This window comes from Entelurus aequoreus, linkage group LG10 (genome assembly GCF_033978785.1).
Source record: "Entelurus aequoreus isolate RoL-2023_Sb linkage group LG10, RoL_Eaeq_v1.1, whole genome shotgun sequence".
Taxonomy (NCBI): domain Eukaryota; kingdom Metazoa; phylum Chordata; class Actinopteri; order Syngnathiformes; family Syngnathidae; genus Entelurus; species Entelurus aequoreus.
In genome coordinates this window covers 35,042,291-35,065,717 of record NC_084740.1, presented here as the reverse complement: position 1 = coordinate 35,065,717, position 23,427 = coordinate 35,042,291, and the positions used below count along the sequence as shown (strand labels likewise).

General features: G+C 36.8%; 1 protein-coding gene across 4 annotated transcripts in view; it reads left to right on the top strand.

Annotated features, from left to right (window-relative positions):
- Positions 1-12,979: 12,979 nt before the first annotated feature.
- Positions 12,980-23,427, top strand: part of klc3 (kinesin light chain 3) — an 18,788-nt gene continuing 8,340 nt past the window's right edge. Inside the window, exons 1-5 of one of the 4 annotated variants that reach the window (XM_062060610.1) lie at positions 12,980-13,135; positions 18,985-19,221; positions 19,295-19,360; positions 19,429-19,593; positions 23,016-23,091. In XM_062060610.1, the coding sequence (XP_061916594.1) occupies positions 19,009-19,221; positions 19,295-19,360; positions 19,429-19,593; positions 23,016-23,091 (520 nt within the window). In that variant the 5' untranslated portion in view covers positions 12,980-13,135; positions 18,985-19,008. The other 3 variants (XM_062060608.1, XM_062060611.1, XM_062060609.1) reach the window with 3 other exon arrangements.

Here is a 23,427-nt window from a genome sequence, read left to right as displayed (position 1 = left end):
CAGACCACAGAACACTTTTCCACTTTGTATCAGTCCATCTTAGATGAGCTCAGGCCCAGCGAAGCCGACGGCATTTCTGGGTGTTGTTGATAAACGGTTTTCGCCTTGCACAGGAGAGTTTTAACTTGCACTTACAGATGTAGCGACCAACTGTAGTTACTGACAGTGTGTTTCTGAAGTGTTCCTGAGCCCATGTGGTGATATCCTTTACACACTGATGTCGCTTGTTGATGCAGTACAGCCTGAGGGATCGAAGGTCACGGGCTTAGCTGCTTACGTGCAGTGATTTCTCCAGATTCTCTGAACCCTTTGATGATATTACGGACCGTAGATGGTGAAATCCCTAAATTCCTTGCAATAGCTGGTTGAGAAAGGTTTTTCTTAAACTGTTCAACAATTTGCTCACGCATTTGTTGACAAAGTGGTGACCCTCGCCCCATCCTTGTTTGTGAATGACTGAGCATTTCATGGAATCTACTTTTATACCCAATCATGGCACCCACCTGTTCCCAATTTGCCTGTTCACCTGTGGGATGTTCCAAATAAGTGTTTGATGAGCATTCCTCAACTTTATCAGTATTTATTGCCACCTTTCCCAACTTCTTTGTCACGTGTTGCTGGCATCAAATTCTAAAGTTAATGATTATTTGCACAAAAAAAAATGTTTGAGTTTGAACATCAAATATGTTGTCTTTGTAGCATATTCAACTGAATATGGGTTGAAAATGATTTGCAAATCATTGTATTCCGTTTATATTTACATCTAACACAATTTCCCAACTCATATGGAAACGGGGCTTGTACTATTCATGTTAAAGTAATGCAAAGCTGTGTTGATTAAAAAAAAATGTTTTAAGTCAATGCATGGCGACGCTAAGGGTCACCTGTGTCACATTTGCACAAAGTCCGAAACTTTGAACCTCGCAGTGACCACGGCCCCGCGGGACCAGAATTAGCTCAGTGTGGTGCTGCTGAGACTTCCTGAGCGAACCCGAGCGCCAGGTGTCCACGGTTGTGCTCGGGCTCGTCTTCGCAGGCTCCGGTTTCACCTCCGCCGTCCTCGCTGCCACGTCCCAAATTAGTCGCGCTCGCTTGTTGCCATGACAACACCCCTCATTTACTTATCGGCGGAAGTAAAATGTCGGTGACGTCCGAGTGGTCATTCAACTACGTATTTCACACATCCTTTTATAACAGACACCATTGATGCAACCAAAGGTCATTGTGTGTGTGTGTGTGTGTGTGTGTATGTGTGTGTGTGTGTGTGTGTGTGTGTGTGTGTGTGTGTGTGTGTGTGTGTGTGTGTGTGTGTGTGTGTGTGTGTGTGTGTGTGTGTGTGTGTGTGTGTGTGTACACGCTACTTATTTTGCTCATATGTTGCTGTGGCACACATCCAGTTTCCCACTTTAGACACCCGCTGAATCCACACCCCTCCAGACACATATCGCCACATTACACCACCCCTCCCCCGTCCACTCCCACAGTGGCACAGCAGCCCAAAGTGACAGCGAAACACTCCAAGGACAGTTATATAAGCACCAGCATGCGTCAATCGCTGCCGATCACATTATTATCGTAGGTCACTGCACAACATAATGTGCACGTCTAGTGTTGCACACAACATTATGGTGCCAAACGTTATAGTGCATAACATGGTGTGCAACATTGTGGGATGCAATATTATAGAACACAACATTATTGGACAACACATTGTGCACAAGGTAATGGTGAACACCAGTATAGTACACAACACTGTGGTACACAGCCCTGTAGTGCACAACATTGTGGGATACAGTATTATATAGTAGACACGTGACAAAACGGGCAATAATGCACAACACAACTCACCTCTACACAGTGTAAGTATTTAGAACAACATGTTGTGTATTATTATGTTGTGCAAAGTATTGGAGTCTACCATATTGTCGTGTACCACAACATTGTAGGCATTAATTATATGAACCACAATGTGGTGTTCTATGTTCTGTACATTAATGTTGTGCTGTGTACCCTAACGTTGTGTACATTCTACTCAAATACCGTATCCAACAATGTTTTGTACAGCATTACGGTAGAAAATATTATAGTGCACAACATTATGGTACACAACGTTGTGGGATACAGTATTATAAAGTAGACACATGACAAAACAGCCAATAATGCAAAACACAACTCACCCTTACAATGTGTAATTATTTAGAACAACATGTTGTGTATTATAATGTTGTGCAAAATATTGGTGTCTACCATAATGTTGTGTACCACAACATTGTAGGCATTAATTATATGAACCACAATGTTGTGTTCTATGTTCTGTACATTAATGTTGTGCTGTGTACCCTAACGTTGTGTACATTCTACTCAAATACCGTATCCAACAATGTTGTGTACAGTATTATGGTAGAAAATATTATCGTGCACAACATTATGGTACACAACATTGTGGGATACAGTATTATAAAGTAGACACATGACAAAACAGCCAATAATGCAAAACACAACTCACCTTTACAATGTGTCAGTATTTATAACAACATGTTGTGTATCATGTTGTGCAAAATATTGGTGTCTACCATAATGTTGTGTACCACAACATTGTAGGCATTAATTATATGAACCACATTGTTGTGTTCTATGTTCTGTACATTAATGTTGTGCTGTGTACCCTAACGTTGTGTACATTCTACTCAAATACCGTAGCCAACAACGTTGTGTACAGCATTATGGTAGAAAATACTATAGTGCACAACAATATGGTACACAACATTGTGGGATACAGTATTATATAGTAGACACATGACAAAACAGCCAATAATGCACAACACCACTCACCTCTACACCGTGTAAGTATTTAGTACTTCATGTTGTGTATTATTATGTTGTGCAAAATATTGGTGTCTACCATAATGGACACAATATTTTTGTACACAACATTATGAGATACCGAATTATACCACACAACATTATGATACACATCGTTATTATGCACAACACAATAATACACCATGTTTTATTATTGATATACCCAAAGTTATGATACATAATGTTAATATATAGACTGCTAATGCACACAACATTATGATGTGTAATGTTAGTATACACACAAATACAGTACACAACATTATGGTACATAATGTTAATATATAGACTGCTAATGCACACAACATTATGGTGTGTAATGTTAGTATACACACAAATACAGTACACAACATTATGGTACTTAATGTTAATATACTGACTATTTATGTTCATAACATTATGGTGCATAATGTTACATATAGAGACTATTAATGTACATAACATCATGGTACATAACGTTAAATGTAGAAACCAATGATGTACATAACATTAATATATAGACGATTAATCTAGACAACATTATTGTACATAACAAATATAGAGACTATTAATGTACACAATATTATGGAACATAATGTTAAATATAGAAACTATTAATGTACACAACATTGAGACATAACGTTAAGAATAGAGACTATGAATGTACATAACATTATGGTACATAACGTTAATATACAGACTATTAATGTACATACAAATATGGTACATACCAATAAATATAGAGACTGTTAATGTACATAACATTATGGTACATAACATTAATATACAGACTATTAATATACACAACATTATGGTACTTAACATTAAATATAGAGACTATTAATGTACATAACATTATGGTACATAACATTAATATACAGACTATTAACATACACAACATTATGGTACGTAACATTGAATATAGAGACTATTAATGTACATAACATTAAATATAGAGATTATTAATGTACATAACATTATGTTACATAACATTAAATATAGAGACTAGTAGTGTACATAACATTATGGTACATAACATTAATATACAGACTATTAACATACACAACATTATGGTACTTAACATTAAATATAGAGACTATTAATGTATATAACATTATGGTACATAACATTAATATACAGGCTATTAATATACACAACATTATGGTACGTAACATTGAATATAGAGACTATTAATGTACATAACATTAAATATAGAGACTATTAATGTACATAACATTATGATGCATAACATTAAATATAGAGACTAGTAGTGTACATAACATTATGGTGCATAACATTAATATACAGACTATTAATATACACAACATTGTGGTACTTAACATTAAATATAGAGACTCTTAATGTACATAACATTATGCTACATAACATTAGAGACTATTAATGTACATAACATTATGGTACATAACGTTAATATACAGACTATTAATACGCAAAACATTATGCTACTTAACATTAAATATAGAGACTCTTAATGTACATAACATTATGGTACATAACAATAGAGACTATTAATGTACATAACAATATGGTACATAACGTTAATATACAGACTATTAATATACACAACATTATGGTACATAACGTTAATATACAGACTATTAATGTACATTAATGTACATTATGGTACATAATGTTAAATATACAGACTATTAACATACATAACATTATGGTACATAACATTATAAATAAATGATAAATGATTATTATTTATAACATTATGGCACGTAATTTTAACATATAAGCTATTAATGTACATAACATTATGGTACATAACGTTAAATATAGATACTGTTATTGTACATAACATTATGGTACATAACATGTAATATACAGACTATTAACGTACATAACATTATGGTACATAACGTTAATATACAGTATATTGATGTACACAACATTGTGGTACACAACAAGCGATTGTCATCTTGATGACCTTCAAGTCTCCTCAATTCTCTCGCCTTCGCACTACAGCGCCCCCTGTGGTGTCATGTGGTATCGCAAAAAAAAAATTAAAAAAATATTTTTTTTTTTTTTTTTTTTTTTTTATTAAATCAACATAAAAAACACAAGATACACTTACAATTATTGCACCAACCCAAAAAACCTCCCTCCCCCATTTACACTCATTCGCACAAAAGGGTTGTTTCTTTCTGTTATTAATATTTCTGGTTCCTACATTATATATCAATATATATCAATAAAGTCTGCAGGGATACAGTCCGTAAGCACACATGATTGTATTTTTTTATCACAAAAAAATAAAAAATACAAAAAAAATAAAAATACCATATCCCCCCAACCGGTCCGTGGGACAAATTTTCAAGCGTTGACCGGTCCGCAGTTACAAAAAGGTTGGGGACCACTGTTAGTTGTCCCCAACCACCGGGCCGCGGCCCGGTACCGGTCCGTGGATCGATTGGTACCGGGCCGCACAAGAAATTACAAAAAAATTAAAAAAATTAAATAATTTATTTTTTATTTAACATAAAAAACACAAGATACACTTACAATTAGTGCACCAACCCCAAAAACCTCCCTCCCCCATTTACACTCATTCACACAAAAGGGTTGTTTCTTTCTGTTATTAATATTCTGGTTCCTACATTATATATCAATATAGATCAATACTGTCTGCAAGGGATACAGTCCGTAAGCACACATGATTGTATTTTTTAATGGCAAAAACAAAAAATAAACCCTGCTTGTGTCGCAGCAGGCCGTGACCCCTCGTTTCTATTTTAGCGTGGCCTCTACTGCCAGACCCCTGATTGGATTGCGTCGACTCAGCTGTCCCGCACTCGTCCCCCTCCTCCCCTCAGTGCATCTGTTCACCTCTTTTACTACCTTAGTCCATGTAGAACACGTTTTAGCTGTGACTAAGCAAAAGAGTGTAATATATAATTAATAATCAATTCATTTTAGAATAAAACACCAGCTACAGGCTGAAATTTACAGACCCCCTAAAGGGACATGGGGGAAATGTTTTTTTGTATAATTTTTTTTGGTGTTTGTTTTGTTTTTTAGACATGTATCTCGTGCGCACGAGAAACTATCTCGTATAACTTTGTATAAAGTTATAGATAAATATATATATTTTTTTTTAGACATGTCTAAAAAAATACAAAATCCATCCATCCATCCACCTTCTTCCGCTTATCCGTGGTCGGGTCGCAGGGCAGCAGCCTAAGCAGGGAAGCCCAGACTTCCCTCTCCCCAGCCACTTCGTCCAGCTCCTTCCGGGGGATCCCAAGGCGTTCCCAGGCCAGCCGGGAGACATAGTCTTCCCAACGTGTCCTGGGTCTTCCCCGCGGCCTCCTACCGGTTGGACGTGCCCTAAACACCTCCCTAGGGAGGCGTTCGGGTGGCATCCTGACCAGATGCCCGAACCACCTCATCTGGCTCCTCTCGATGTGGAGGAGCAGCGGCTTTACTTTGAGCTCCCCCCGGATGGCAGAGCTTCTCACCCTATTTCGGGCATCTGGTCAAAAAATACAAAATATATATATATATATATATTTTTTTTAGTTTTTTTTTTTTAGACATGTATCTTGTGCGCACGAGAAACTTTCTCGTGCGCACGAGATACATGTCTAAAAAAAAATAAAATAAAAATGTTTTTATTTATTTATTTTTTTATAACTTTATAAAAAGTTTCTCGTGCACATGAGAAAGTTGCTCGTGCGCACGAGATAGTTTCTCTTGCGCATGAGATACATGTCTAAAAAAAAAAAAAATTAATAAAAAAAATTATTTAAATTTTTTTTTCCCCCATGTCCCTTTAGGGCACATATGTCAGAGTCAAGGCCCGCGGGCCATATCCGGCCCGCGAGAAGGTTTTTTACGGCCCTTGGGATGATCTTGATTTATTATTAGAACCGGCCCGCAGACCGCAGATCTTTTACACGCACCAAGCGGATGCCGGTCCAAGGTTCCGAAAGGGGGCGAGCGGCCCGCCGGGACGCGCCTGCCGGCCGAAGGGCTGCAGCCCGGCCGTCAGTCGCGGAGCCCGCCGTGCCACGCGCGCCAAGGGGGCGGGCCGAAACCCGGCCCCGAGGCCCTGAGACTTCTGCTTTGTTTCCCCAAACCGCGCGTCACCGCCGGGCCCGCACCACCGTCGGGCTGCAGCCCGAGCGTCGGTGGCGGAACCCGTCATGTGCCGCGCGCGCCAAGCGGAGCGGGGGGGTCAAGCGGGCCGAAACCCGCAGGCCACCCCCTCACCACGAGGCCCTGAGACTTCTGCGTTTGACCCCTACGCGCGGCCCGTTGGGACGCGCCCGCCGTCAAGCCACGAGGGCCAGCCGTCGGGTCGCGGAGCCCGCCGTGCCACGCGCGCCAAGGGGCGGGCCGAAACCAGCGGGGGGTTTCGGGCACCCAACTCGCCTCCCTCCCACGGAGGGAGAAGGGGGGTTTAATGTGAACATTACTGTGCAATCACATATTTAGAGTTTTTACTCAATTCAAGTTTAAAAGTTAAAGTTTAATATTTGTTTTCACTGCATGTTACTTCTCCTTAAACAAAGTGTTGTTTTTGATTTATAGATTTTTGCACTTTATTTTATTGTATTTCAATTTAATTATATTTTAAAAATATTTCAGTTGAGTGGATGATAGAAAATTGCTATTATTGTTTTTTTCTTTGAAGTAAATTTAGCCCACTTTTGCTAAAATAGAAAATATAGGCTACTGATGGTGCCTTGAATACCGGTTTCTTTCATTTAATGTTCATGTTATGGGGATTTTTATATAAAGGAAATTTGTCTTTTGTGTCTGTTGAAAATTAAAGATTACTGACAGAGCCATAAGAAAATATTGCTTTATTTATCTGATCATATTGGAATATATTTGTTAGGTTTTCAGTAGGTTCAATTAGGTTCACTAGACTATATGCGTCATTTAAAAATTTTTCAATGAACATTCGAACAGTCCGGCCCTCGGCTTGTAGCTAAATTTTTTATTTGGCCCTCCGTCCATTTGACTTTGACACCCCTGCTTTAGGGGCTCCGTAGAAAATTGTCACTGATGTAGAAAGTTACAATAAAGTTGGCATCAAAGTGACTACTTTTACACTGTGTGCACATTAAAGTACGTATTTACAGCATTTGATGACCATGAGTACTAAATACTTAATAACAATGTAAGTTCTAGTCAATTTGTACTGTGTATTACTTGTAGTTAGTGCAATTATTTGCTGTTATTCCCCCATCGGAAACATTTTGTGCCCCACCCCCAAGTATTAGTAGTCATTTGTCTATTAAATTGTTATAAGTACACCTCTGCATAACATTATATCCTTATTATAGTTATAGACAACAAAAAAGAAAGAAATATAAATCAACTTACAACAAACAACACTTTTATTAACATTTTTTTTTAGTTTGTAACAGAAAATATATAAAGTATCAATTTTACTGAGATTAAAAATAAATGTAATCCTTATTTCACTGTAAAAAAAAAATGTTGTCCTATTTGAACCATTTGAAACTGAAAAATAAAATTAAACAAACTCAATAAATAATGAATAAAGCTAGTTGTCCTGATTTTTTTTTATTTATATCAAAATGAGCACTGCAAAAAGTCAGTGTTCAAAAACAAGAAAAAAAATACAAAAATTAGGGCTATTTTATTTGAACTAAGCAAAATTATCTACCAATAGAACAAGAAAATGTGGCTAGTCAAGACTTTCCAAAACAAGTAAAATTAGCTAACCTCAATGAACTAAAAAATACCTTAAAATAAGTATATTCTCACTAATAACAACTGTACTACTATATAAGTATATATTTTCTATTGTTTCATTGAAAATAAAACAGCAAAGTCCATTTGGCTGTCATCTGTTTTAATTATGAGACACAATTGTGTCAAAGTCATGAATTTTTTTTTACATGCTTGAAATAAGAATTTTTTACTTTAAAAAAGTAGTTTTATACTTGTGAGTGTTGATGACACAGCTTTGCAACAGTTGATGTTCTAGTTCCAAGCATGTTTTACTCAATATAGGTCATAACATCTCAGCTACAAGCTGTAATATCTTACTGAGACCATTTAGGACCAAAACACTTAAAACAATCGAACATAAAATCTGCTATGTGAGAAGAATTATCTTATCAGAAAGAAAAAAAGCAAATATCACCCTTATTTGAGATATTTAATCTTACTTAGATTTCAGTTTTTGCAGTGAGGAATTTGGGATTAATGGCTACAATGAACAAGTTAGTCATTAAAAAGCATTAAAAGTCATTCAATTGATTTTGCAAGAATGGCATTAAAAAGCATTCAATTCAATGTCCAGGGGCATTATAAAAACTAATGCAGTGAAACCACACATGCTATCAGCTAATCACAAGTCGGCGATTAAAGGCAGGCAGCAGTTGACGGCGCCAAATTTCTTTGGCGTGACTAACAAATCAACTTCTGCTGTCGCCACCACAACTGGCAGCTGCTGCTACCGCAACAGAAAAAAACAAATTCTCAGATTAAACAGTCTTGTGAGTCAATTCTAATTCACCAGCGAGTAAAAGTTAATGTAAACTTTTCAACTATTCAGTATTATTATTGTCAAATGCTTACAATTGTGTCTTCACAGACCGTATATATAATAACTATCTGCAGTAGGACATGGGCATTACGTTTGTTTTAAGTCGCAATAAAAGGCATTAACTAGATTTGCTTATAACTGCAGAAACCCTGGTAGTGCACTGCTTTTCAAAGCGGGGTAAAGCATGATACTGATAAAGCATGTTCCCTGGGGTCACATGCGCCCCCCTCTTGGCATCGTACCCCCGCCCCACTATTTGAGAAGGACTGATTTAGAGGGATCAACTTGCAGCTGTTTTGTAATATTTGTTCTAATTTTTTTTGTTTGTTTGTTTGTTTGTTTTTGGTATAGAGCAGGGGTCAGCAACCCGCGGCTCTAGAGCCACATACGGCTCTTTAGCGCCGCCCTAGTGGCTCCATGGACCTCTTTCAGAGATGTGTGAAAATGAAAAATGTGATGAAAAAAAAACGTTTTGTTTTAATATATTTTCTGTAGGAGAACAAACATGACACAAACGTTTCTAATTGTTAGAAATCCCACTGTTTATATTAAACATGCTTCACTGATGAGAGTATTTGGCAAGCACCGTTTTGTCGTACTAATTTCAGCGATCCTTGAACTCATCGTAGTTTGTTTACATGTACAAATGTATCCGATGCTGCCACAGAAAGACGTGTTTTATGCATCTCCTTCTTTGTCTCATTTTGTCCACCAAACGTTTTATACTGTGCGTGAATGCACAAACGTGTGCTTTGTTGATGTTATTGACTTGTTGGAGTGCTAATCAGGCATATTTGATCAATCCATGACCGCAAGCTAATCGATTCTAACATGCTATTTAGGCTAGCTGTATGTACGTATTGCATTATTATGCCTCATTTGTAGGTATATTTGAGCTCAATTAATTTCCTTTACTTATATCCTTTGTCTCATGACACATTATCTGTATGTAATATTGGCTGTATTTCTCATAGTTGTTTGTGTGCCATGTTGTTCCAGACCACAGCAAACGTTACCCAGCTTGCAAAGATTGTAATAAATCCATTAGAAGAAGACAGCCGGTCGTTTCGTTTAACTTGGACACAACACATCTATACCTTTGGCCATTCTGAGTCAGTCATTACCAGAAGTTATCTCATGCTGTCAAAAGCCTACATTTTACTTTATTTTTTTTTCAATGTTGCAAAAATGGGTAGAATAAAAGTTAAAATACAACATTTCTGTCAACGAAGATTTGCGTTGCGTAGCTAATATAGTCACTTACATCATGTGTTGCCTTCATTATTAAGGCTTTTAATTTTTTGCGGCTCCACACAGATTTTTTTTACAATTTTTGGTCCAATATGACGCCCTGGAAAGCGTCGCGGTTGCGGCGACGTCCAGTGAGCTCTCGCTGGCCCTTGAAAATCCGGGGGAGAAGGTGTAAATCTCGCGCCAGGCCGTACCCATATCCGCAGCAGGTCTCCAAGGTGAACAGCCTCTGGCATGTTTTACATTTTTACAATTTTTGGTCCAATATGGCGGCAGCACGGTGGCAGAGGGGTTAGTGCGTCTGCCTCACAATACGAAGGTCCTGAGTAGTCGTGAGTTCAATCCCGGCCTCGGGATCTTTCTGTGTGGAGTTTGCATGTTCTCCCCGTGACTGCGTGGGTTCCCTCCGGGTACTCCGGCTTCCTCCCACCTCCAAAAACATGCACCTGGTGATAGGCTGATTGGCAACACTAAATTGGCCCTAGTGTGTGAATGTGGGTGTGAATGTTGTCTGTCTATCTGTGTTGGCCCTGCGATGAGGTGGCGACTTGTCCAGGGTGTACCCCGCCTCCCGCCCAATTGTAGCTGAGATAGGCTCCAGCGCCCCCCGCGACCCCGAAGGGAATAAGCGGTAGAAAATGGATGGATGGATGGGTCCAATATGGCTCTTTCAGCATTTTGGGTTGCCGACCCCTGGTCTAGAGGTTGGGGCAGATCCCCCACACCCTCATCAGATCCCTGGCTTTTCAGCTGTTTTGTCAAGTTTGGACATGTTGCAAAATGTTTTTCTTTTTTTTTTTCCAGGTCGCTTCACAATAATAATAATTGTGCACACAGTGTGTTGTGGGGACATTTTGGCCATCAATTCACTAAAGAGAAAGATAAAAAAAATAAAAGCATGACCTTGAGTGCATGTGCATGTGAGGGTCAATGTGAGTGAGCGGGGTCGAATGTCAGGTGGACATTTTAAGAAAGTTAAAAATTGTCAGTTGCAGCTTTTAACACGGCGGCTTGCACTCAGCCTGCATTTTTGATAGACAGCAAGGTGATGTAACTGCATTGCAATGCATTGTTTGTACACTGAAGTATAACATTATGTTCTCATCTACACATACAACAAATATGGCTGCTTTTTAATGAGTGCATTTATCACACCAATACACAAAAATGATTGAACGACAACACTTAAAGAAGAATCGGTTGTCATGTTTTTGAAGAAGGAGCTCAATCTTCATGTTTTTGTTCACTGAGCACGTCACGGCTTCCTGTTCCACTCAGGATTGAATTCAAAGTCTCCCTACTAACCCACCAGTGCCTCCATGGAAATGCCCCCCTGTACCTCAAAGAACTACTCACCCCCAAATCCTCCACACGACACCTCCGCTCCGGACAGGCTAACCTCCTCCAACCTCAGAGGACAAAGCTACGAACAATGGGAGACCGGGCTTTCTGCTCCCCCGCTCCCGGTCTGTGGAACGCTCTCCCTGACCACCTGAGGGCACCACAGACTGTGGATGCTTTTTAAAAAAGGCTTAAAAACCCTTCTTTTTAAAAAAGCCTTTTTTTTTAGATGTATGCATACTAGTTTTAGCTATTTGGCTGTTCTAGTTTTTCTTTTTTTTTCTTTTTTTTATTATCTTTTTATTTTAATACACTGTAGCACTTTGAGGTTGTTTACTCAATGTAAAGTGCTTTTTACAAATAAAATCTATTATTATTATTATTTTATTTTATTTTATTTTAATTTTTTTTATTAATTAATTTATTTTTTTTAAACTTTTATTTATAAATAACATTTACAAACAGACAAGAAACAATCAAAATAAGTACAAAAATAGTACAAAACAGTACACAAAGAGTACAAAGCAGCGCCAGGGGGTTATAAATTCAAAGTAACTAAAATAGAGTGCAAAAAAAAACAAAACAAAAAAATATATATATATATATATATATATATATATATATATATATATATATATATATATATATATATATATATATATATATATATATATATATATATATATATAATAAACAAAGTGTAAAGCCATAGGCTCACTCAATTTCAGTAAATAACTTAAATTTGGAACACAGCATCATCGTTTTCACAGCTTTTTGGTTGTTAGAGGTAGAGAGTGTTTTAATGTAGAGTTCTAATTCTTTTTTAAAGGCACAAAAGACAGGTCAGGTATTGAGAAACTTACATTTATATATTTTATTATTTGTTATTTTATATTATATTTTATATAAAACTTAGCCAATAGTATAATGAGGTTGCAAAGGTAAAATTCCTTTATTATTATTATTATTGTCTGAGCCACTTGAACTGCGTCATTATCACGTGACAACAACAGACAATCAGAAAGACCGCGTAACCGAAGAAGGCGGAAGTAGAGCAAATAAAAACCGACTGGCAACGGCGTGAAGCTTAAAGTAAGACACATTTCAGGAATGGAACACGAACTTCGTTGAGTCGTAGTAAATAATCAGGTATGTATTTAATGTGTCACACAAGCCTAACCGCTCTATAGTTGCCAATAAATGACCACCGCAACTGCTTTCCCAGTTAAGCTAATAGCTAGCCCGTTAGCACGTCATTTTCTTCTTTGCCACTCGGGGTGGGAGCTCCGCGGCTCAGTAATGCCTCTCACAGGCCAGTTCTGGTACTACGTCAAGCTATGCTGATCTTCATCTGTCACATGGTTTATTTGCCACTTGGGGGTTTATTAACATTTAAAAACGTTGTTTGAATAATTCAGAAATGTAATCAGGTAGGAGATTGTGAATGGAGGAGACTAGTTGCCTTATAAGGTAACCATGGCAGCATGCCAGCCGACAGCTAAGCTCTCTTGTGTCACCCAACTCGTATTACTGACACACACACCTACACACACACAGTGTGTGTTCTTAGCTGATGTGACTTTAACGAAATTCTACACACATTCCTTGTAGGATTTAGTTTTAAAGTCGTCTCGTATTTAAGCTGCTCTAACGACTTTTAATTGTTTCCTGAAATCTCCCCAAACACACACAAGGCCTCCACTAATCTGCCTTAATAAAACACACATCCCTGTTTATTACAGTGTTTATTGGCTAGATGCATACATACATCCGCACGTACATAGATACACAGTATTAACAGGATATATATAGTTTTAGACTGGCTAAGAAGTTATTTAGATAATAAACAAGAGTATTTGGGTTTTGTGGGTAATACATCTGAACAAATGAGGATTGAATGTGGAATTCCACAAGGTTCGGTTTTGGGACCAAAATTGTTTATTTTATATATTAATGATATATGTGAGGTATCAAAGTTATTGAAATGTGTATTATTTGCGGACGACACCAACTTTTATAGTTCGGGACATGACTTATAAGCGTTATCAAACATTATTGAACAGGAAATGATTAAACTTAAGAGATGGTTTGATGTCAATAAATGATCGTTAAATGTGAAAAAAACAAAGTTTATCATTTTTTGTAAAAGGAAAAGGGAGGAAACGATCAAACTGTCAATAGATGGAATTGATATTGATAGGGTTTCTGAACTTGGATTTTTAGGAGTGATACTGGATGACGGTCTGACATGGAAATCTCATATTGCACATGTACGAAAAAAGATGTCTAAGAGTATTTTTATATTAAACAAGGTCAAATATGTGTTAGATTACAGGGCAATGCGTATATTGTATTGTGCACTTATACTGCCATATATCAGCTACTGTGTGGAAGTGTGGGGGAACACATATAAGAGTAACATAAAGGCATTGTATCAACTACAGAAAAGAGCTATAAGCATTATTCATCCAGTAGATTACTTAGAACACACTAACATATTATTTATTAATTTGGGTTTATTGAAACTACAGGAGCTAGTAAAGTTACAGACATTATGTGTTATGTTTAAGGCTAAAAGTAAAACATTACCAGCAAAAAATGTTTGTCATCACTTCTGAGAATGAAGAGCGTAGAAGAAAAGATCATTTCAAACATCAGTATTCAAGAACAACTTTAAAACAAATATGTGTATCAGTGGTGGGGGTTGAACTATGGAATTATCTTATAATAAAAGACTGTAAACATATATTCCAATTGAAAAAAATATATAAAGGCAGAACAATAAGATCATATGGACAGCCATAAGTGTTTAAATTTTGCTTAATATTTATTAATTTACTTGTTTTTTTGTCTGGTTTTGTATTTGTTTTGTATCAGCCCGTGAGGTGTATATTACTTTTTTTGTTCGGTTTGTACTCCATGAAGTTTTGCACTTGTTGTGTTTTTTTGTTTGTTTTCATTATATATTTGTTTGGTTTGTATGATATCCATTGAATAAGACTATGTATTATGTTGAAGGGGGCAGGGAAATATAAGATGTTTCTTCATCCTGCTCCTTCTCAGGCATTGGTGTGTAAATGTGTGTTTAGTTGCTGAGGTTTAATTGTCAATCGATCAAAGATGCACATCAATGAAGGAGATAAATAAAAAAATGAAATGAAATATATACATTAGGGATGTCCGATAATGGCTTTTTTGCCGATATCTAAAATTCCGATATTGTCCAACTCTTAATTATCGATACCGATATCAACCGATACCGATATATACAGTCGTGGAATTAACACATTATTATGCCTAATTTGGACAACCATGTACAGTGAAGATAAGGTCCTTTTTTAAAAAAAATAACAAAATAAAATTAAATAAATAAATTTAAAAAAAATTCTTGAATAAAAAAAAAGTAAAACAATATAAAAACAGTTACATAGAAACTACTAATTAATGAAAATGAGTAAAATTCACTGTTAAAGGTTAGTACTATTAGTGGACCAGCAGCACGCACAATCATGTGTGCTTACGGACTGTATCCCTTGCAGACTGTATTGATATATATTGATATATAATGTAGGAACCAGAATATTAATAACAGAAAGAAACAACCCTTTTGTGTGAATGAGTGTAAATGAGGGGGGGGGGAGGTTTTTTGGGTTGGTGTACTAATTGTAAGTGTATCTTGTGTTTTTTATGTTGATTTAATAAAAAAAATTATTAAAAAAAACCCGATACCGATCATTTAAAAAACCGATACCGATAATTCCCGATATTACATTTTAACGCATTTATCGGCCGATAATATCGGCAGACCGATATTATCGGACATCTCTAATATACGTACATTAGAAATAATACATATTGTTCTTTGCAGCACATAGAGGCAAACCAGCCCATAATTCATCTCAAATCAGTCACTTATAATAACAATCGAAAGCTGTATTAATGATTATTCTAAACAACATGATCCAGGTGATCCCTTTGCAGGGTGTGCTGCCGCGGTGTATTCTGGGAAAATGAGGGATCAGGTAAGCTCCTCCGCTGCGTGAAGTCAGTAAATACCACAGCAGAAATACAGGAAGTAGTGAAGCTTTACACTTCAGAATAATACTGCCATTCATTCACCGTATTGTATACCAAATGTCATATAGACACTTATACAATCTGCAACAAAGTATGTCGGTGTGATACGAAGTTACGTAAATAGTTATCGTTTAAAATAGCGTGCTCGAGTTAATTTGCTTCGGCGTTGCTCCAGTGGCAGTAGTTGCACCTTTACTTTGAAAGGTGATTCGACGTCGGAAGTATGTGCCAGCTGCTGTTAGCATGCCGCTAGCTGTCGTCTGTGATGACAGCAGGTGGGTGATTTACATTGTATTGTTTTTACTTTCACATCGACTCAGCATCCATAAAACTAGTCGTAAATGTCCCGCTGTGTGTGATTCCACCAACAGCCTTAAAATAACAATCACATTATCTTAAAAAAAAACACCCATTTGGAGTGAACAAAAAGACGGAAATCCCGGCGCAGTCTGGACTTAGCAGGTAGGCTAAAAATAACTTCTTGTTTACGTCTGCTTTTTGTTCAACAAACACCAAACATATGTCGCTTTTTTAGTCTGCAAACGGTTTGCATTTGGACCAGATATGCGCCAAATGTTCACAGTTTGGGAGGTTAGTGTGTCAATTATTGAGGGCCTGTTGCACCGAGCACAACTGCTGAAACACTAATAGGAGTGATACAAAGTGATCAACACAACGTTTTTATATGTGTACAGCTCCACTAATGGACATTGGAGTGTTACTTTCAAAGGCAAAATTAAAGTATTGCTAGAAACATAATTTCATATGGGACTTTATTGTATTATATGTATAGTACATGTTCCAAAAAGAAAAAAACATAAAACACCACCAGAATTAGAGATATTACAAGTCAAAGTGATGAAGCTTAGTGTTACGCTCATGACTTGGTGTAACTAAACGTTAAAGTTAAAGTACCAATGATTGTCACACACACGCTAGGTGTGGCGAAATTATTACCCTATAAGATGAAGGCAATTGCATTTTATTGATATTTGAAATGTATTCAATGTTTATAAATGACTATACTAAATGTACAAAAGGGAAAAAATATTCAAAATAGGATCATTAAATGAAATCTAGTTTGGTTACGCCATCATGAGCGCAACACAAGGTTGTAAAAGTTTCAACTACAATTCTAAATAAGGTGTCAAAAGCAAACTGAAATCAAATACACACAGCTTAAAGATTGATTAATACCTATTTAAATTTAGTAATACATAAATATGATGATTTATCAAAATATAAAAGAACGCTCATGATGGTTACACCAAAAAGTAACGGTATGAATCGCGTTTTTCCAAGTTTTTGGGGCATTTTTATGCTACTATAAGTCAAGAAAAAATTTCCTGCAAGTAAAAAAACTATTTGCAGGCATAAAAAAAAGTTTAAAACTCCGGCAGTAATATTCCACCCTGCGCGATCCACACACTTGCACTCAGAGCCACTCGCAAATGTCCCGTAATTCCCACTCCACAATGACAGGTGTTGCTGCTGAGTGAATTTAAGGCTGTCAGAGCTACTGTTATTCGTGCATGGTGCCGTCCTCCAAAAATAACAAAGAAGATGACGATTTACGAGGGAATAATAAAATACATGTGTTAATTTACAGATTGAGCTTGTTTCCCATCTATTCTATCCGCCATTTTACTCCCCACTCTGCTTCTTCTTCTTCTTTTATTTTTTTGCTGGACGGCACCATGCGCAAATAACAGTAGTTCTGACTCAGTTGATTCAGCAGCACCACCTGTCATAGAGTTCGTATTACAGGTGCTCTGAGTGCAAGTGTGTGGATTGCACAGGGTGGAATATTACTGTCAAAAGTTTTAACTTAAAAAAAAAACAAATTTTATCCTTGCGAATGTTTTTTTTACTTGCAAATGGTTTTTTTTAATCAAAGAAAATTGTTTTTACGCTTGCGAATCTCTTTTATATTATAGAAAATTGTTTTTATATTCGTAATACACATTTTTTTGCTTGCAGATAATTGCTTTCATACTTCAAATATTTATTTAATTGAAAAAATATACTTGCTATTTGTTTTGTAATTGAAGAAAATTGTTTTTGTACTTGCAAAAAAAATGTTTTATTGAAGAAAATTGTTTTTGTACCGTATTTTTCGGACTACAAGTCGCAGTTTTTTTCATAGTTTGGCCGGGGGTGCGACTTATACTCAGGAGCGACTTATGTGTGAAATTATTAACACATTACCGTAAAATATCAAATAATATTATTTAGCTCATTCACGTAAGAGACTAGACGTATAAGATTTCATGGGATTTAGCGATTAGGAGTGACAGATTGTTTGGTAAACGTATAGCATGTTCTACATGTTATAGTTATTTGAATGACTCTTACCATAATATGTTACGTTAACATACCAGGCACGTTCTCAGTTGGTTATTTATGCCTCATATAACGTACACTTATTCAGCCTGTTGTTCACTATTCTTTATTTATTTTAAATTGCCTTTCAAATGTCTATTTTTGGTGTTGGGTTTTATCAAATAAATTTCCCCCAAAAATGCGACGTATACTCCAGAGCGATTTATAGTCCGAAAAATACGGTACTTACAAAAAATGTTTTAATTGAAGAAAATTGTTTTTGTACTTGCGAATAATTTTTGTAATTGAAGAAAATTGTTTTTGTACTTGTAAATTGTTTCTTTAATGGAAGAAACTTGTTTTTATACTTATGAATTGCTGGACGTGAGTAAAAATAATTTAGTGTGTCTGTGGAGTTTTGGCTATAATTTTATTCCATGCACAAAGAATGTGATCTCATTTGTATATGCCTTTTTTATTTATTTATTTTTACACGAGAATTGCGATCTTGAAGCAAAAAAAAAAAAGTGTTTCACATTTTTATACAGGGTCATAAAGCAGGATGAAAGTGATCGTTTTATGTCACATACTCTTCTCAGGTAGGACCACATCCCACTGTTGCCATGCTTTCGGCGGAGGAGATTCTGTGCAGCACGCAGCAGGTCATCGCCGGGCTGGAGGCGCTTAGAGGGGAGAATCGCAGCTTGCTGGATAGCCTGCAGGGGGCCACAGAGAGCCCGATGGCGACGGTGGAGGGTGGCAGCGTGGAGCAGGAGAAGAGCGGCATCATCCGTCAGTCGCTGGAGAGGATCGAGCTGGGCCTCAGTGAGGCGCAGGTACCAGGAAACATTCTTGATGAACATGAAAGATGTTTGATATGATCAGGTGATCAAAGTGGGCTTCTTCCAGGTAATGATGGCGCTGTCGGCTCATTTGGGTTCACTGGAGGCGGAGAAACAGAAACTGAGAGCTCAGGTAGAGAGAGATTCTGTTTTCTTGTTTGCAGGAAACAAACTCAAGTTTTCCGCCTGTTTCTCTCTCAGGTGCGTCGCCTGTGCCAGGAGAACCAGTGGCTGAGGGACGAGCTGGCCGGCGCCCAGCAGCGTCTCCAGGACCGCGAGCAGGACGTGGTCACCCTGGAGGAGCAGAACAGACACCTGCAGTTCATGTCCTCCATACGCAAGTACGACCAGGAGGAGCCGCCGCTGGTGAGTGGTCCAAGCACAGAACCCTGAGGCACACCTCAGCTGGAACCTACAGAACCAGTTTTAGCAGGAAGGAAATATTCCTTATCAGAATATTGTTTCACAACAGCCTTATATTTAGCGACATCTGGTTGGTTTCAAGATACATGATGAATAGCAGCTACTACACCATCATTAGTGTTACTAGTAGGGATTGACTGATTAGCTTGGTCGATATTTGTATCAGGTTTTTTTTTGGTTTTTTTTTACAACTACGACATAACTACATCTGCAGATACAATATGTGCACATAAAATACCAGTATTTCGTATTAAAAAATAATTAGTGAAGTAGATCATAGTAACCACTGATCCTGTCTAAGTTGTGCTGCGGTGCTCACACGGCCACACCCCCCCACCTCTTTTCTATCCTTGAGCACATCTCTGCTTACATGAACTGGTCAAAACTTTCATTTTTGCCGGGAGATCCAGTTTTTGTCCTTCTTACCTGGAGTCTTCCTCCCGTTTTGTGTGTTTTTGCTACTGTGGCGAGACTGTATATATACTGTATGTACACTACCGTTCAAAAGTTTGGGGTCACCCAAACAATTTTGTGGAATAGCCTTAATTTCTAAGAACAAGAATAGACTGTCGAGTTTCAGATGAAAGTTCACTTTTTCTGGCCATTTTGAGCGTTTAATTGACCCCACAAATGTGATGCTCCAGAAACTCAATCTGTTCAAAGGAAGGTCAGTTTTGTAGCTTCTGTAACGAGCTAAACTGTTTTCAGATGTGTGAACATGATTGCACAAGGGTTTTCTAATCATCAATAGAATAGTCATTTACCACATTAGCAATGTATAGAGTGTATTTCTTTAAAGTTAAGACTAGTTTAAAGTTATCTTCATTGAAAATAAGGACATTTCAATGTGACCCCAAACTTTTGAACGGTAGTGTGTATATATATATATACATACACTTGTAAAGAACATAATGTCATAGCTATCTTTGAGTTTCCAATCATTTCTACAACTCTTATTTTTTTGTGATAGAGTGATTGGAGCACATACTTGTTGGTCACAAAAAAACATTCATGAAGTTTCGTTCTTTTATGAATTTATTATGGGTCTACTGAAAATGTGACCAAATCTGCTGGGTCAAAAGTATACATACAGCAATGTTAATATTTGATTACATGTCCCTTGGCAAGTTTCACTGCAATAAGGCGCTTTTGGTAGCCATCCACAAGCTTCTGCTTGAATTTTTGAGCACTCCTCTTGACAAAATTGGTGCAGTTCAGCTAAATTTCTTGGTTTTCTGACATGGACTTGTTTCTTCAGTATTGTCCACACATTTAAGTCAGGACTTTGGGAAGGCCATTCTAAAATCTTAATTCTAGTCATTCCTTTACCACTTTTGACGTGTTTTTGGGGTCATTGTCCTGTTGGAACACCCAACTGCGCCCAAGACCCAACCTACGGGCTGATGATTTTAGGTTGACCTGAAGAATTTGGAGGTAATCCTCCTTTTTCATTGTCCCATTTAAAGCACCAGTTCCATTGGCAGCAAAACAGGCCCCGAGCATAATACTACCACCACCATGCTTGACGGTAGGTATAGTGTTCCTGGGATTAAAGGCCTCACCTTTTCTCCTCCAAACATATTGCTGGGTATTGTGGCCAAACACCTAAATTTTTGTTTCATCTGACCACAGAACTTTCCTCCAGAAGGTCTTATCTTTGTCCATGTGATGTATTTAGTGAAAACACCTACCGTGTTTTCACTAAAGTCTCAAGGCAACCGCCAAGGGTTTGAAAAACATGTTTCTGGAACACCAACCCGTCCACAATGCTGTTTCTTCAGCATTGTGGACAATGCTGAAGAAACAAGTCCATGTCAGAAAACCAACACATTTAGCTGAACTGCACCAATTTTGTCACAAATTCAACCAGAAGCTTACCAGAAGCTTGTGGATGGCTACCAAAAGCGCCTTATTGCAGTGAAACTTGCCAAGGGACATGTAACCAAATATTAACATTGCTGTATGTATACTTTTGACCCAGCACATTTGGTCACATTTTCAGTAGACTCATTATAAATTCATAAAAGAACCAAACTTCATGAATGTTTTTTGTGACCAACAAGTATGTGCTCCAATCACTCTATCACAAAAAATAAGAGTTGTAGAAATGATTGGAAACTCAAGACAGCCACAACATTGTTCTTTACAAGTGTATGTAAACTTTTGATCGTGACTGTATGTGTGTGTGTGTATATATATATGTGTGTATATGTATATGTATATGCATATGTTACTCTCTCTCTATATATATATATATATATATATATATATATATATATATATATATATATATATATATATATATATATATATATATATATATATATATATATATATATATATATATATATATATATATATATATATATATATATATATATATATAATATTTTATAATAAGTAAAGAAGAGCAGGCAGCAGCTCACACATTCTCATACTTTCCATAACATCCAGTAAGAAATGTCAGCCAGCTTAATAAAATGTCTCACCTATCAGCTACACGAAGGAACCCAGAATTGTTTGTATTTAAATGTTTGCCATATTTAAAAAATCATGTATTTCATATCAGTCATGGCAAATTGAGAAATTATTTGATGCAAATTGTGTTACAAATTGAGAACAGGAAGTTGATCGTAATTGCTATGAAGTGGGAAAAGGGTAGGATTAAATAAGCTTTGCTTCTTCGTACTCCTTTTTAAACATGTTGTAAAGAAAAGTTAAAATATGTGGCATATCATATTGAAACTATATACATATTCAAAATAAAATTCAACCAACCAATATATCAGGGTTCCCTACGAGGAAACCTTACAAAATATTAAATTTCATAAAATTGAGAAGATGGCGAGTTATTGTGATGTAGAGAAATGCCATATTTTTTACAAAATTTCCAGGATATTTCCATATCTAGAAATGCAAATATTGATGTTCCTCTTAGACACATTTCATGTTTGTGAAATCCCCTGATGTATTTTGGTGCTAAATTAACTACAACATTAGCGCCACATAAAACATTGTCATTATTGATCCGACGTTTCCTAAAAAATAATGTAAAAAACAAAACCAAAAAAAACTTAAAGCCTTGTCCAGCTTATTACTGACATATACTGTTCATGTTTAAATAACTTTTACTGCAAATGAATATCAGAACCTAATATCGGTTATCAGCCTCCTTGACTACTGAAAGGAGGCCTTGAAAAAAGCATATCAATCGATCTCTAGTTATTAACATTATTACCATTCATCAGTGGAAAAGAAAAACCCTGGTTGTCATGTGATTCAAACCGTTACAAATAATTTTGATCAATTAGTACTTCAGAACAATAATATAAAATTTCTTGGCTGATGTTTGTTTGTTTGCTCAGGACAACAAGAACACATCCTCCAACAAAGAATCTCTTGACGACCTTTTTCCTGCCGAGGACGAGGAGTCGTCACAAAGTAAGACACGTGCAAACTAAGTCAGGGGTGTCCAGACTTTTTGACCTAGTGGCCGCATTGGGCTAAAAAAATGTGTCCGGGGCCGAAAGCCGACTGCTTGTAAAGTAAATATATATATATATGTATATAATTAATATAATGGATATTAAGAGTATGTGAAAGTTTGACTCCTACCTTGTTTACTTCCGTGACAACCTTCTTAAAGATTTGTAATCGATCAGAAATATCAAGCAGCTAAAATGTGTCAAACATAAATAAGTGTGGAGATAATGTTTTACATTGTTCCCATCATGCACTCTAATACATTTAAAGGGGTGTAATTTAGAATTTTTTTAA